General features: G+C 38.1%; 1 protein-coding gene across 1 annotated transcript; it reads right to left on the bottom strand.

Annotated features, from left to right (window-relative positions):
- Nucleotides 1-8,426: 8,426 nt before the first annotated feature.
- On the bottom strand, nt 8,427-10,982 carry LOC104414742 (hypothetical protein). The gene is made up of 3 exons (XM_010025907.3): nt 9,715-10,982; nt 9,403-9,592; nt 8,427-9,281 (listed from the first exon to the last, which is right to left on the bottom strand). Exons 1-3 carry the CDS (start codon nt 10,156-10,158, stop codon nt 8,683-8,685), a joined length of 1,233 nt encoding a protein of 410 aa, XP_010024209.2. The 5' UTR covers nt 10,159-10,982; the 3' UTR covers nt 8,427-8,682.
- Between the last annotated feature and the right edge of the window lie 5,251 nt (nt 10,983-16,233).

Genomic DNA, 16,233 nt, shown 5'->3' with positions numbered 1-16,233 from the left:
TTGAAGCGCTTTGCGCATGTTCACCCGTCGCAATCTAGAAGGGTACCAAAGGAAGACAACAACCATGACTTGCAGGGGTTATTCTAATCTCCCATTGGATTAGCATTACGACGACGAAACGAGCCGTGTCTCTTAGTCAAGAAAACCCTTCCTTAGATGTGATTTGTGCTGTAGCTTTATGTCTTGTTTTGAAGGGGACGTGTGCGACACTGCAAAGATCACACGCATCCCCCCCTTCAATTATTGCGAAAAGATTCTGGACGCTGCAACTAAAAATTTCAAGGGAAATCCTCATCTGACATTGACTAAATTTTAATCATTTATAAGAAGATGGCAGATAACATACAAGGGAGATTAACCCAGATCTGCAAATTTTCCTGCCATAAGTCATACCTACTGGAATTGCTTGCTTGATGAAGGGACCAGCTTTGACACTTGTCCTAAGTATGTATCTCCTCCGATGCCCTCCCCCTCAACATGGTTTTAATTTCCTTAAAATAGGCATTAAGCTCCCTTCATCATCTACCAATCATTGACCAGATTATTTGCATCAAATGTGCAGATTCCTACTTGCCTGTCCTTATCTTGTAATAATGCTGCCCGTTCTGATTCGCTGCTTACCTAAACAAGTATTTTAAAACCCTAATTGTCCAGTTCTTTTTTGTATGTGTTCATCTGCAATTTTATGACAAATTGCCGGATGACGTGTGGATTGTGCACCTCCTTTCCAAGAAATTAACCTCTAACTGCATCATTTGTTGAAGATGATTTGAAATGAAGAATGATGATTCTCTGTGCTCTTAGTTTGGCCAAAAAAAAAACAAAAATAACAAAAATAACAAAAATAACAAAAAAATAACAAAATAACAAAATAACAAAATAACAAAACAAAAACAAAAACAAAAACAAAAACAAAACAAAACAAAACAAAAGGTTGGAACAGGTGGTAGATGCAGAAATCTCATTTAGGGAGAGAGATCAAAGAAATGCAACACCTAAAATACAGTAGGAAGGATTTAGAAAATATTAATTTCATAAAATACGGTATAGTTGGAAGGTCACAACTAACGAGGGAATCTTCTTGTTTCGACCTCATTTTTTTTTAATAGAGAAATTTGTTTAGAAATCACATTGCATGTTGCAGTTATTTTTTAGGGATCAATTTAATAGGATTTTACACGAAAATTTCTAAATGTATCTTTTGTTTTTCAATGGTACCCATTTTCATACTGAGCAATATTTAGAAATGTATGTATAAATTTTTCACTAAAATGCATACAAATTTCTATTTATTGTATTTTGGCGGATTCATTTCAAAGAGTTGTAATTGTATAGTAAGAGGGCCTTACTTAAAGTATTTGAGGACATATATTAGAGAGAGAGAGAGAGAGAGAGTTGAGTTTGCTTCTCTCCGGGTTGGTTCAAATTTTGTCTATAATGCTTCAAAAATAAAGTCTCCAATGTGCTTAGCCGATGTGGAAGAACGCCGCCTTAAGATCAATTGGTTAGACACATGAGTTGGCTTGGATACCACTTGACTCTATAATCTCAAAAAAAAATTTAAAAAAATTCCAAAAGCTCGATTCTCTTTAATCAAATCCCTTTTGTATTTAAAAAGAAAAAAGAAAAGGACGATGAGTAGAAGGAAATAATAAGAAAAAGAAAGCATTCTAGCCTGTCGAAAGAAAATAATTGCACTGAACTGTTGTGACTTGATTACGAAAGATACTAAATTTATATATTCATGCGCATGTCCTTGTCTTCCCCTCTGAACCACAATTTTTCCGGTGAAAGCAAATTTAATTATTCTTATTAAAGATATATCGGCACGGTACGGAAAATTAATAAATACACAAAAATCAAAGCGTAAGTTATGAGGAAAGCCATTATTGTATTCTTCCATATATACACTTGTGAGCTGCACCCGTTTTGGCGGTTTCCCTGAACGTCATCGCCAAGCATCGATAACATCTCTTTTTCTTGATCCAATAATAATATGAAATAAATTAATTGTCCTCTGCCTATAATTATAAAATAATATAAAAAAGAAAATCTCGACTTGGCTCAAAAATTATTCTATTAGATGAAATGTACACCGTGTGCGGTCGAATAGAAGTATATGAGAAAAAATCCGATGCATCTTTATCGGCCATTAACGTTTTTTTTTTCCTATTTTTAATTCCGGCTTTCTTTTCACAAAATTTAAATGGACCATGGTGGAGCAGAAATAATTATGAGTTGCTTCACGCTACTTGATCGACTACAGGAAGAACATATAAATTTCTTTTTCTTTGTATTTATTTGTTTATTTATCTTTTAAAAAAGAATATTGAGACTGGGAAAATCTAACGCCCGCCAGAAGACAAAGCTGCTGATTTGTCAGTTCTTAAGCCTTCAACGAATAAGAAAAATATAGGAATATAAAAACCAATTAATTCTGACAGGCACAGCAATTTCGAATTTTCAATGGCTATATATCCACACCTGGATTAAATTGACCAAATAAGTATTCTTATTATATAGTTGAATGTGGAGAGACGCAACCGAGCCCAAAATCTTCAGAAGAGATTAAGCAAAATCCACGTCATTGACAATCAGACAATCTGAATTGAAGGGTATGTTGCCGATCTGGATAGTGGCTTTTTTTTTAAATTCTTTTTTTTTAATTGTGGAGATGGAGTGTAAGGGACAATCGCGTAATCCTGGAATCATGAGAAATTATTTTTTAAAAATCAATTTTTTAATCTTGTGTCGTTTGCAATTAGCACATCTCTGCTGAGACATTACTTCAGTCAAACAAAAATTCGAGAAACCTCAGCAACAATCACACCCTAATGATCTCAAGAGGTTTGAAATCTTCTTTCTCGATTCACCTTGCATCGAAAATGCTTATCTAAAAGGAGTAATTTTGTTGAATACATGACTATATCCATGATAATTCATCCGATCACTTTCTAGGAACTCAGAAATAAACGAAGATATTTTTCAAAGCACTACACAAAATCCACCAGATACTGAAAACACGATAGCTTTGGTGTGGTACAAGAGGAAAAAATAACAATTAAAGAACATCATTATTCTTTTTTTTTAAATTGCTCTAAGAGCACGATGCCTTCTGTGGAATATATGCTGAAGCCAGTGACCCAAAATGTCCCAGAATGGGAGGCCATGTTCTGGTCCTGTGTTCTGGAAGAGCCCAGTGCCATCAAAGGCACGCTAAAAGCTATACATTGATGAGGGGCATCTCTCTTCCATAATTCCAAGTTCGTATTTTAAAACCGACCTCACAAGTTTCAGATACTCAGATAGAATCGGCCGATATAAGGGATTTGATTAAGACTGGTTCCTGAATTTTCAAACTAGGAACAAGGCTGACCCCTTTGTGAACCGAGCTTGAAAATGGCCGAGTAAGGCCATCATGGGCCAGTTCTTAGGTTGAACCGGTTTCCTTCGACCGGCTGGGTAAGGTCGATTATGGCTGGTTCCCGAGATTGAACTGGCCGGTTGCTTGCCCCTATGAGTGATATCATCAGCATATATATTAAAAAATCTGTCTTTGATCCAGCAACATTTGCTTCAGAATTTTAAGACCTCCCATTAGGGTTCTGAATTCTACCATTTATTGAGGAGCTCAGTTCCATTCATGAGAAGGTGAGAAATTCATTTTTAATTTGCTCTGCGCTTCAAGTGATGTTGATTCCTTTGCTAAATATGGCAAATGCAAGCTGTCCCACTATTAATTTTTAGGTTTGGATTTTGTGCCATAGGGAAAAATAAAATTAAAAATAATAGTAAACTTCACAAAAAAATCAAATAGAAGCATAATTCACGATGACATTGACACGGTACAATCCCCAGCTTCATTCAATTTTTCATTTGAAATCAGAGCTGCCCTACATGATTTAATTGCCAAAACAGCAGAGCAGAGGCATTCAAGAAAGAAAGAAAAAAATCCACAATTACTTTTGATTAAGGTTGCCAACAATTGAAATCTCTCTTTTTTTTCAAGATTACTTTCCTTAAAAAATGTTTCTTGGGCCACTTTGGTAATTTCTTATTCTTGTGCGGATCAAGGTGCAAAAAACAATGTGCCAAATTTTGTCCATTTTTTTTTCAAAATTAACCGAAAAAGGTTTTACTTTTTTTTTTTTTGTGCCATATTGTTGTTATGTGGGAGAATTAAAAATTAACCGAAACACAAATTAATGTTTTTTGTTTTTTCTCGCCCTCCATCATTCAGTCATAACCTTATTTTGGCATTTCGTATCTGCCCGCGGCCTCAGAAAACAAATTGAAGGATCGGGTCAACCCCAAAAGGGAACACCAAAAGTGGTTAAATTAATATAAAATATGGTACAAAATTTTTTATTTTATTTTTTCATTTTGGTCCTTAATTTTGTCAAGGACAACTCACAAGTCAAGCAGCCGATCGGCCCAATTCCATGAAGTCAAAATCCAAACCATAAATGAGCATCCAAGGAGCTGTCTTTCTTTATTATGTAATTTAGGTTTTATTGGAGAAGGTTCTTTGGAGATGAAAATGGTCTACTACATGCTAATCAATGGGTCTTATGTGCTAAGCAAAATTCATGGAATTTATATTAGGAACATATTAAAAGTCTAATACGCAACATTGGTATGATTAGAATTAATCCCTATGTACATATATATTTGACTAAAAATATAGGTGACTTTCTAGAGAGAGAAATGTAAAGGTTGATTTGTTCTCTGTGGGGCAAATCTTCTTATTTCTTCCATATGTTAAAAAAAAATAAAAATCTATTATTACCCTAAGTATATATAAAAAAAAAAATAGAGAAAAAGAAAGAAATGGGAAGTGCGGTCCAAATTGGACCAGCTTGAAACCCTAGCTCGCAGATCATGTCGTACAGGTGAAATGCTGGTGGAAAATTCAAGACAAAGCATGTAAAATGAAGGCCAATAAATAAGACATGGGAGGGTGCTCGCCTTCCCTCGGGCATGTATACAAGAAAGGCCCTGTCCTTTTGGGCTACACGACAAACCCCTTTTTGTCCCTGTAATTTCTTCTTTTTAATCATCATTTTTTACATTGCATAGAACAACGACGATATCCTCTTTCGAATAATCCTTCGATGTAACATGATCTCGAGGACATTTTTTCGCTAACAAGAGTAATTTATGTACCTCAAAAACAAAGCTTGAATGAATAGATTACTTTCCAAGACATCCTCGTGACGAGATAAACATATTTACTTACAAGCACCGCTTATAATGAAAAGGATAATCGGATTAGGATGGTGTAATTAAGATTGTGATTTCGATGAGATGTGCGGATCATTTTCACTTCCTAATGCCGAATGGCAATTCTCGGGTGCTCCTTATAGGAGCTAACCTACCTACCTACCTATGGGGATCCTTGACTAAGGCCAATCTTGAGGCCCATCTTATTGAGATCTGCATGTTCACTGTATTTTAGCTTCCCATGTTTGCATGTTTCACTGTGGAGGACTTAGATCCATGTTTGCATGTTCACTACATTTCGAGAGTGTTTCTGAAAGAAAAAGTTGAATTCGGGGTTTGTTTCTGATATTGACATTTGTGAAAAAAAAAATTAAAAGTATCCGATGCCTACAACACCCATAAGTCTCAAAAGTACTCGTATTAGCTCAATTTACACCCACCCCATAAAATTGGACCACACTACTCGTATTAGCTCAGTTTACACCCACCCTCATAAAAGAAAAAATCAATATTTTTTTCTTCACCCTTTGTTTCCCTTTCCAGGCTTTCGTCCAACTTTGATCCACCTTTTTTTCCTGCGGCCGATCGCTCCGGCTTAAATATTTAAAACCCATCAATAAATGGACAAATTAGAATAACCATTTCTTTAAAAAAAAAATTGGATACCATATTAAATCCTAAGTACCAGTGCAAATTAAGCAAGAAAGATGCAAAAGAGCTGGGAAACTTGGAGACACTGCACAAGAATCAATGACCCCTTTATGGTTATTGATTTCATTAACTCCCAAGATTTAATTATTATATTTAACCTTATAAAAGTACAAACGACCCACCAATGCTTATTTTTTAATTTTTTTTCCCCATTTCTTTTCTCAACATTTGAGCGCTCCGGTTCCGTGCGGTCTAGGCAAAACTCAGTGAAAAAACCAAATTCACGCCTCACAAGAAAGGAGAGAGAGAAAGTAGGTGGAGGGTTGCTTTCAGAAAGGGGTAATTATTATTGTCAAACTTTAGGGCAATTGGCTTTTATTATTTAGCTTTATGTCACAAGGACCCCAGAACCGGTCTTCATCCCCACCCTCCAAAACATTTTCAAAAAAATAAAATTCGAAATCCAGAATTTAAATTTAAAAAAAAAAAATGCAACGGAATAAAAATATGAAAAGGAGAGAAAGAGACCCCACAACGCCAAATAAGTCCTCATAGCTTTTGTAACCGACCCCATCCACTTTCACCATAAATAGGGATAATATCAATAAATTTTACAAATATTTTCCCACATAGCATGATGGATTTTACCCATAGTCCCCACCACAATCATTGTGCTACTTGTATCTTCTTCCTCTCTGTTTCATTTTAGGTGTAAGGAAATATTTCACGGTTCGAGAGCAACTGGAATTTTTTTAAATTTTATATTTCAAACGAGATTGGAATAAAGCCAAAAGAGTTCGGATATTCCCTGAATTTTCGCAATTTGCATAGACTGGCAAATTAGGCCAAAAGGCAAAAAATCAAGTTCCCGGCGTGCCCGACGTATGGTGGGGAAATTTGCAGCTTTTTTTCTTTTGAGAGCTTTTTTTTTTTTTTTAAATCTATTTACGGAAACGGCACGCCCAACCTCCTAAATTATTCTTGCCCATACAAAAAAGAGAGAGAGAGAGAGAGAGAGGAGGAAAATGACGTGATAATCCCCCCAACGGAAACCCAAAAAGCATCGCCTCACGTCAAGACGTGGAAAAAACATAAAGCGCTACAGTTATTGCGTGACAATTTCCCGCAAAGAATATACCGAAAATACGATGGTTTTCCTTTAATGGGGTCTTAGAGGAGAGGAAAAAAAAACACTTGATCATTTGAAGCCATTCTCTCCTTAGACGTAGCCCCTTTTTATAACTCATTTCCCGTTAAAATCGCATTTATTTGGAAATTACCAAAGATTAGAATGGCACCTCGCAATTAATCATCCATATTTTCTTAATCGGGGAACAGAAATTAAGAGTAGGCCAACGCCATGATGGTGATTTTTTGGGCGCCTTTTTGGGTTTCAAGTTAGAGGCGATAATTCAATGCGAACGTGCATCCCAATGGACGAGGTAAAAATCCCTTAATTTGGAGGATTATTACTGCTCGCCCGTGAGATGGCGTATGGTCAAGGAGAAGAAGAGCCCCCCAGCAAAAGGGTGGCCGATTTCCCAATGCGAATATAAAAATAAAAATAAAAATAAAAAGCAAAATTCTCGATTCCTTCCTCTTTTTTTCCCCCTTTTTTTTTTTTCCCATTTTTCAGCAGAAAAGAGGAAGGGGATGGAGGGGGTGGGGTTGGTTTTCACGAGACTCGCGAGCGAATCGGAGTGGGGAGGAGGAAGGGGTGGCAGAAAAGAGGCGTTCTCAATCGCTTCGAAAATTTCCATGAATTAATTTTAAAAAAGAGGCTGGGAAATAAAAACAAGAAAAGGGAATATCACGCAAATCTAATGCCCGCGCCCTCCCCACACGCCTATCGAAACGCCACGAGCCTTGTCCCTGCCGTCGTCACCACCACCACCAAACCCTCAACCGCTCCCTCATCCATTTTCAGAGCTGCTCAAACTCCAAGGCACGACCCCCACCCGCCCCCATAATATATTATTATTATTCCCCCTTTATTTTACCGCTACAATACAAAATAAACGAAAAACCCATAATAAAAAAGTCGGGGGAAAGCCTAAAATTTAATGTATTGGATTTGATAAACGCTGAGAAATTCGATGTCTGTGAAGAAAGATTCGGGGGGAAGATGATAAAAAGCAGGGATGGCATGTGGTTTTACGGCAAAAAGCGGAGACGAGGAGAGGGAGGCCTCAAAAGATGAGAAATTTCATGAGTAGAAAAGAGGAGAAAAGGGGCTTGCCCGCTGTCCCCTCTGTTTCCTTTGCAGGAACCGTCGTCTGCACTGCAAGTTCCTTCGCTTTTGCGGGGGTAATAACCAAGCCCATAAAAAAAAAAAAATCGATAAAACAAGGAAGAAATTAGAAGAAACTTTCTATGATTTATTATCTTTGGTCTATAATTGTTCTTCGGAGAAAACAAAAAAAAAAAAGGGGCTCGATTAATTTTATTTCCACGATGCAGTTCTGGGTATGACGAGAAAAGAAAATATTAGAGAAGATGATGACGCCACTCACCGAAAGACTCTCAGGGTGCTCCCTGCCGGCCCAAAAAAAAAAAAAAATTATATTTTATATTTTTCATTGTTATCCTTCGTTTATATAGGACAAGCGTAAACCAGAGAAAATTACTGAGCTCGACGAATTTAAAGTTTAACCTCGGATATATATATTCCTCGATTCGACACATATTTATATTTTCATTTTCCATCTTGCATATTATGGATATATATATTTTTTTAGCCGGAGAAAATTGGGCGATGGAGGAGAAAAAAAAGGATGGAGGGTTAAAAAAGAAAATTGCCAAAATTGGTTAGGGTTTCTCCTTGAGAAGGGAGGCCAGTCCGGTGACCACCTTGGGACCTCCTCCCATCATCTCGACGCTCTTCGGCCTCAACGCCGGCGGCCGCCACTCTCCCGTCGCGGAACCTCCGGTCGACGGCCCCGATCCCTCCTCCGGCGACGACGGCGACTCCGGCGACGGCGGCGGCGGGGGTTCCTCCACGCCGAATATCAGCTCGAATTCGCCGTACTCCTCGCTCTCCTTCTCGCCTCCGGTCTTCTCCGGATCGGCGTCGCCGGAGGCATCGGCGGGGGCGGCGTCGGGGTCGGCGTTGGGGTCGGCCTTGGAGGCTCTTGTGTAGGGGCTCAGCCACCTGGCCCGCATGTACTCGGCCTTCCGCCACGGAGCAACGTGCATGCCTTTCTTCTTCAGGCTCTGCCTCGCCGCCTCCGACACGAAGGCGACGATCTGGCCGAGACGCTCCGCCTTGCCGACGAAGATGTACGGCAGCAGCTGGAGGATCGCTCTGTAGGTCCCAGTCGATCGAGCTATCTCGAACTCCGATCTGAAGTCGACGTCGATCAGCAGCCTCTCCCCTTCGACGATCGCATCGATGTACTCGTACTCGCCTGAAACAGAACTTCCACTTTTCACAAACGAGCTCTCGATTCGGGGAAAGGTAGGAATTCTCAGATCGGACGGTTCTAGAGAGAGAAAAGGTTAGAGAGAGAGAAGAGAGAGAGTGAGTACCAGCAGGGAAAGAGGAAGTTTTATCCCATTTCGATTTGCAGATGGAAGAATCGTAGCCGAGGGAGGATAGATTCTCCACGACGATCTTCCTCAGGTCGTCCTTGCGCTTGACGTTCTTGTTCTTCTCCACGATCTTCGCAGTGTCCGCCAAGAGGTTTCTCTCCGAAACGCTGCTGCACGGAATCAATCCCTGCGTCGAATCAAAATCAGAACGAACCAATTAGAACATCATTCTCCTTCATTCAGCTCGGAAATTCGAATTCTAAACGGCGCAAGCCGAATCAGAAGCGACATTTTTTATTTTTTTTTTACCTTGAGAGCATCCGAGGAGTCGCCGGACGATCCGTTGGTCACCGACTCGGCGAAGCCGTCGAACATGTCCAATTCGTCGTCGGAGCTGTCGTTGTTGTTGCCGTTGAAGCAATTGCAGCGGTTGCGGCCGCACTTGGCCACCGGTTGCTTCTCGTTGCTCTCCTCGATGAAGTTCTGCACCATCTTCGCCAGGCAGACGGAGCTCGGCTCGAACTCGACCGCCCCGCCCCCCCCCCCCCCTCCATCCTTGCCGCACTGCGGGGGAGCTTCCCCGCCGGTCACCTTCTCCGACGACGAAATCCTCAGGACGCCCGGGAACTGCCGGTCGAACAGCCTCCTGAGGCGCGACTTCAGGACCGGCTTCCCGGCGTCGGCCCGAGCCACAGGCTCGCGACCGAGATGAACTCCATAATCAATGTCGATGGGTTGGATTTTCGGCGGCATGGCTCCGGCGGCGACGGATCGATGCTCCTCTCGTCGCCGATTCCTCTTCCTCTTTCTCTACCGCACGAGCTCCAAAATTCCCAGTCCCTACACTCCCTCGTCAACAGTCCTCCTCCATTTTCACCGACGCCTCGGAGGCCGCGCGATTCGAATCCAAACAGTGGGAGGCACTTACTCAGGTCTCGAAAAACGGATGGATTGCTCCGATCCTTTGCATGTGCAGACAATTGCGCCTCTCCGACTCCCAAAAACAGCTATTTACACAAAAATTCCAGAGCAAGGAACAGAACGCAACAAGCAGCAAAAAAGAAGCGAAAAACCGCAAAGCCGCTCAGAGATTCCCGAAACAGGCGTTCCCGGAGAAGAAATTCCGGCACATTTCACAGGAAGAGTCCACGCCCACGGCGACGGTCCGGCCACAGGAACCTCGAATAAATCTGGGCCAAATCGGGCTCGATCAGCAGCTAATTGTTACCTTCCGCTTCAATCCGGGAATGAATTTCACGTTGAAGGATCGAATAACTTGCGGCGAGCGAGAGAGAGAGAAGGGTTGCTTCGCTTGGGCTTAGCAGAGGAGCTTTTCGTGGAAGACGTGACGGGGATGATCAGAGATACGGACATTCCGTGTGGAAGGAGAGGAGGAGGAGGAGGAGGAGATCACCGGAGCTTCCATTCACCGGTGGAGACAGATCGTCGGCCGGCGAGTGGTTCCGGGGAGTTTTCTTCTTTTTTCTTCTCTTCTCGAATTTTTTTTTTTTTTTTTGGGGCGGAGGCTTTTTTTCTTAAAATCTTTTTTTTTTTTTTTTTGCGGATTTTATCTCTTTGAAGCTTGCTACGAGACTAATGATCTCTGAAACGCCCCAGTACGTTTATATAGGAGTGGGCAGGGGGGTGGAGTGGATTGCTGACTGGGACTGAGGAGTGCCACGTAAGGTCCCTAGATGATCGAGAAGAGAAGAGCACTGCATTGCCTGGGGGCGACCACACGGGAGTTTCTCGTGGGGTCGACACGTCATCGTATTTCTGTCAAGTCAAGAAATTTTCCCCCTTGACTGTTAAGAAAGTCAAGAAAATCCCCAGGGAGGAAAAATCAAATGGCTACGAGGTCTCCGTTTGTCTTGAAAATAAGAAAATGTTTTAAACAAAAATGGCCTCTTATATTATTTAAAATAATTAATTAATAAAAATGTTTTCATCATCAACCACGATTTCATAAAATATTCTTGATTTATTCATTTTTATAAATAATACAAGCGATCATTTTTAGAAAATTATATTCCAAATTATCTCTTTTTTTTCGCGAAACAAACTGAGCTTAAATAATTTCAAGTTTTTCGTGGCCATTAGGTTCTCTCATTGTTCAAGCTCTTTTTATTTGTCAAGGAAATATTTTTAAGTTAATGCACAATTTTACATCACCGTACTTAATAGAAATTAAAAAAATGATCGGTTAAAAGATCCTTATCTGAAAATTCCGATTTCGAATATTTATGAGCAAGATCGCATTGATGAAAGTGTCTCGATATACTTGTTAGGGAAAAAAAAGAGAGGAAAAAATACACGAAAAACTCTAAACTTTGCCCATTGACACATTTACCATAAATTATCTTTTATGACACTAAAAACTGCAAATTTTGTCCATTGTTACGCATTTATCCAAACTTTTTTTACGACACGGAAATCCTAAATTTTTACTTGTGTGATACATTTACTTTTTAAAAAAAAAAATCTGTGATATCAAATTTTTGGGATAATGTATTATACATATACAAGTTTATGATTTTTTAGGGTAAATATATTACACAGATATAAATTTGGATTTTTTTATCACAAAAAAATTTAAGATAGGTATGTCAAAGTGGATAAAATATGGGGCTTTGATGGCTTTCATTAAGAGAAAAAAAAAAAGCATTAGGAATTTTGCATAATCCGAGATCATATATCTCCGACCTTTTTGGTTTGGGGGCTGCTGACGTGGCGGCAGATCCGGACGCGGGAGGTCCCGCGGACCTGTGCGAGAGCGTGGGGGCGTCCTCTCCGTGGGGAGCGGAACGCATGAAGGGGTAGGGTCAGCCTCTGCGAAAAGACGGAGTACCCTCGCAGTTTAGGCGCTCGGGGGTGCGCCTTTTCCGTGAATCGGAACGTGGATGGAGGGCAGAATCGTCTTAACGCCAACGGAAGTAGGAGAGAGAAGGGTGTACGCCTCACACGGTCGATCGTTTTTTGGGCCATTTTCTCTCTTTTTCAGTCCTATTTATTTTACTTTGGCCCGTTTTGATTGTCAATTTCTGAATCGTTTGAACTGCTGCTCCAATACGTTGGATTTGACTCTTGGGCACGAACCTTCCCCTCATGTCCCTCCAAAAACTTTGGTCTGTCACTTTTTTTCCTTTTCCTTCTTTCGTTTTTTTGTGTTTCGGTTCAGCAAGCTTCCGCTTCGTGTCTCCCGGACCGGTCCGGCTTCCGGTCGGTCCACAGGCCAACCGGTTGAACCGCTGGATTGATAAGATTTTCTCGTTTCGAACCAAATTATCTTAATTATATAATTATCGGTGTCATTAGAAAAATAGAAATGTTTGGCTTAGTTGGCTTGGGAATTCAATTGCTTGCTGTATATACACTATTGTTAGAGGTAAAAACTGATCAAAGATCTGGCTAGATCGAGATCATCGGTTCTTCGCAAAGACCAGTTTTTAATCAATCCAATTCTCGAGTGAAATTTGGCGCTGCCATATCCAATAAATGGAATCGGCTAGTCCGCTCCGAATTTGAAAATGCCGTGTAATCGGGCATGGAAGATTTTGGCCGTTGGTCTACCTAATCTAGAAAAAATGTGATTCTTGTACGAACATAAGACCCAAGGCCAGTTGTACTGCTATTCAATGGAAAAAAGTCGCTCGTACCATGCATTTAGCTAGGGTTGTGGACTTTTCACATTTCGAAGTACAAAAGCAGAGGTTGAATTTGATCCAATGTATTTATCGAGTGAGTGATAAACCGTTATGAACATTGTCTTATAGGTTTCGATGCAAGTAATCCATGCCAACTGCAAAAATTGACTTAAGTCATATTCGGATCAATTGTCAACAGAAGCCTGTCTCATTCCTTTTACATTAAGCAAACATCATACTAACCATTTTTGCCCTAAAAGGTTAAGTTGTCAAGGAATAAGCCAGTGTTGCAAGGCAAGATGCGTGTTAAACATATATTTAAGATATTATGTGATTTTGTATATTATTATGTGATTCTATAAATTCTCCTTAATTAATCATGATTTGTTACTTTAGATAGTTGTTATATAAACCTATAAATAGGCATATGTACTATCCATTAGTTCATAGACAAAATATGAATTTTCTCTTTATTCACAAGTTTCACATAGTGTCAGAGCTGTAGTTTCTGATATTGAATATTTTCAAACTCTATGCAAAAGACTAGACTAAACTTAAAGGGGAGTGTAAGAATATTTAAATATTAAACTCCGCATTCATCTAACAATTTAAGTTTTTAGAATAGTTGACAATAGTTCTACAATTTCTCACAATGCGAATTAAACCACATTAAGTAAATAACTAGATTGATGGAACATAAGCATATGGGATAATGGGTAACAACAAGCATAAGAAAATTAAGAGGGGGAGAGTCGGGATTCAAATCCTTAAGGTGCATTTAGTTCAACATTTTGAAAGCTCATTGGGAAAATACAAAACAATTTACCCTAAAGGACTTTAGGCAAATGCAAATACCGTTTAGTAAATTATGCTTTGAGAAACAATTTTGAGAGAAATACTGTTTGGTAGAAAACACATTTGAAAAACCCTTTGTGATTAATATTACTTTTTTTTTTTAATTTCATTCGTTTAAAATTGAAAAAAAAATGTATACAACTTTTTAAATATAAAATTTGACAATAATACTAAAAAAATCAATACATATATAATCTTTTTTTTAAAAAGACCAAACCCTTCATCGGAATTTTTTAATTTTTATATGTTTAAAATTGAAAAGAAAATAATGTATGCAACTTCTTATATATAAATTTTGACAATAATGCTAAAAAAAAAAAAAAAAAACATATATATATATTTTAAAAAGACCAAATCCTTCATTGAAATCTTTTAATTTTTATTTGTTTAAAATTGAAAAAAAATGTATGCAATTTTTTAAATATAAATTTGAAAATAATGCTAAAAAGTCAAATACATATATATATATATATATATATATATATATAATTTTAAAAAAGGACCAAACTCTTCGTCGGAATTTTTTAATTTTATTTGTTTAAAATTGAAAATGTATGTAACTTTTTAAATATAAAATTTGACAATAATGCTAAAAAAATCAAATATATAAATATTTTTTTAAAAGACCACAAAAAAATATATTTTTAGTATTTATATAATTTTGATTTTTTAGCATTATTTTGGCATTTAAAAAATAATAACGAGGGCAAAATTAGAAATTTGAAGAATAAGTTATAATAGTTTGGGAAACAAAAAGTTTTAACATTTGGCTAAATGCTAAAAGTTCAAAGCTAATCCTTACTAGTATTGGGCTTTCAGTCTTCCCAATGCTAACTTTCACTTGAAAGCTATTTTAAAATGATTACAAACAGTTCAAAGATTTTAAAGGGATTTTGAAGGGTGAAAACCTTTTGGAAATACTGAACCAAATGCACCTTTAATCCCTACTGCTGTTTTAGATCAACCTCGCCACCTTGGATACTTAAACTCTCAGGAATCAACCTCGCCACCTTGGATACTTAAACTCTCAGGAAATGGGGCTTACAATGTACATGAGGCATATCTCTTAATGGTGAAAATCAATGAATCATTCATCACATCAAACAAATCTGAGCAAGTGGAATGTTATAGACCCAAGTTTCTGTTATATATTTTAAACATATATATACGCAAAAACATGTTTGTGTATTTCATTTTACTTTATTTTTTGTCTTAGTTTGATGTGAGTAAGATGTGCAAGCAAAGATTGCGTGAAGCCAAGCTGACTTGTTCTTCCACAAGTTTCCTGTAGAATGTCCTTTCGATTCTAAACAGGTTAGGCAGCACATAGAATCCTAGCTGCCCTGGATTTATTTTATTTTATTTTATTTTTTAACTTAAAGTTAAGGATGGTTTGGTTTTTTTAGTTTTCCATGGAGTGTAAGAAGGTGTGAGAATTATTAGAATATTTTACCCACCAAAAAGAGAAAAGAAGAAAATTACAGGGAGTCAAAAAAGTTTAAAGATAGCGATTGAGGTTGAATTTTCTCCACTATTGGGAATGGGCAATGTATCTTATTATTCTACCAAGAAAAATATCGAGCATATTTAATGCATTATTCAAATGTAAACTTCCTTTTCTTTATGTACGTGGCACTTTGACAATTTTCCATAGATTAATAAATGAAGGGACATAGCATGGATTTCTTTAACAAAATATGGGCTTTTAGTTTCTTTAATTTCTTGAAATTATTGGCCTTTCTGTTTTTTTTTTTAAATGGTTCACAAGAAAGGCATCTGAGCTTACCCTAGTCAAACTACTTAATTTGTTCCGTTTTAAATATATGTAAAAAAAATTGATTCGAGCCGTCTGTTTCAATTGGGAAAAAAAGAGATCCATCTACCATTTGGAAATATTGAATGCAGTCCTTGGCGTTGGCTTAAATAAAAAGCAATAAATTGTATGTGGGGATGGTCTCACCTTATCTGATTGGGCAAGGTCCAAAAAGAGAGCAATTAATATTTACTCCTATAATTCACTTTATGTCCAATTATATTTCCAATTATCTCACTCCCGACAGCACTTTTTCAAAAACTTTCTCGCGATATGACTCCCCAATAAAAACAAAAAATATATTTTTTGGTTTTTCCTGTTCCAACAAGGTAACTGGAAGAGGAAAAGCACCACATAAAAGCAGTTTTCGATATATGTTATGTCATCGAATATTAAAATATATCTTTTGGTAATACCCAAAAACACAAATTTTCAAAATATAATTAATACTTCTTATCGAGTTTCTTAAGTGTAACTTTCTAAAGGAGCGGACATGGATTCCACTGATTTTTACAC

This window comes from Eucalyptus grandis, chromosome 11 (assembly GCF_016545825.1).
Source record: "Eucalyptus grandis isolate ANBG69807.140 chromosome 11, ASM1654582v1, whole genome shotgun sequence".
Lineage (NCBI taxonomy): Eukaryota > Viridiplantae > Streptophyta > Magnoliopsida > Myrtales > Myrtaceae > Eucalyptus > Eucalyptus grandis.
Note: the sequence above shows the minus strand (reverse complement) of the source record. Positions and strands in the feature narration are given on the sequence as shown.

What these genes read in the sequence shown, in the direction of transcription:
- LOC104414742 (XM_010025907.3), bottom strand. Translation starts at nt 10,158, where the DNA reads ATGCCGCCGAAAATCCAACCCATCGACATTGATTATGGAGTTCATCTC. An exon ending in ACTCCTCGGATGCTCTCAAG is followed by an intron (nt 9,593 to 9,714) that starts GTAAAAAAAAAA and finishes GATTCGACGCAG; the next exon opens with GGATTGATTCCGTGCAGCAG. An exon ending in AACTTCCTCTTTCCCTGCTG is followed by an intron (nt 9,282 to 9,402) that starts GTACTCACTCTC and finishes GTTCTGTTTCAG; the next exon opens with GCGAGTACGAGTACATCGAT.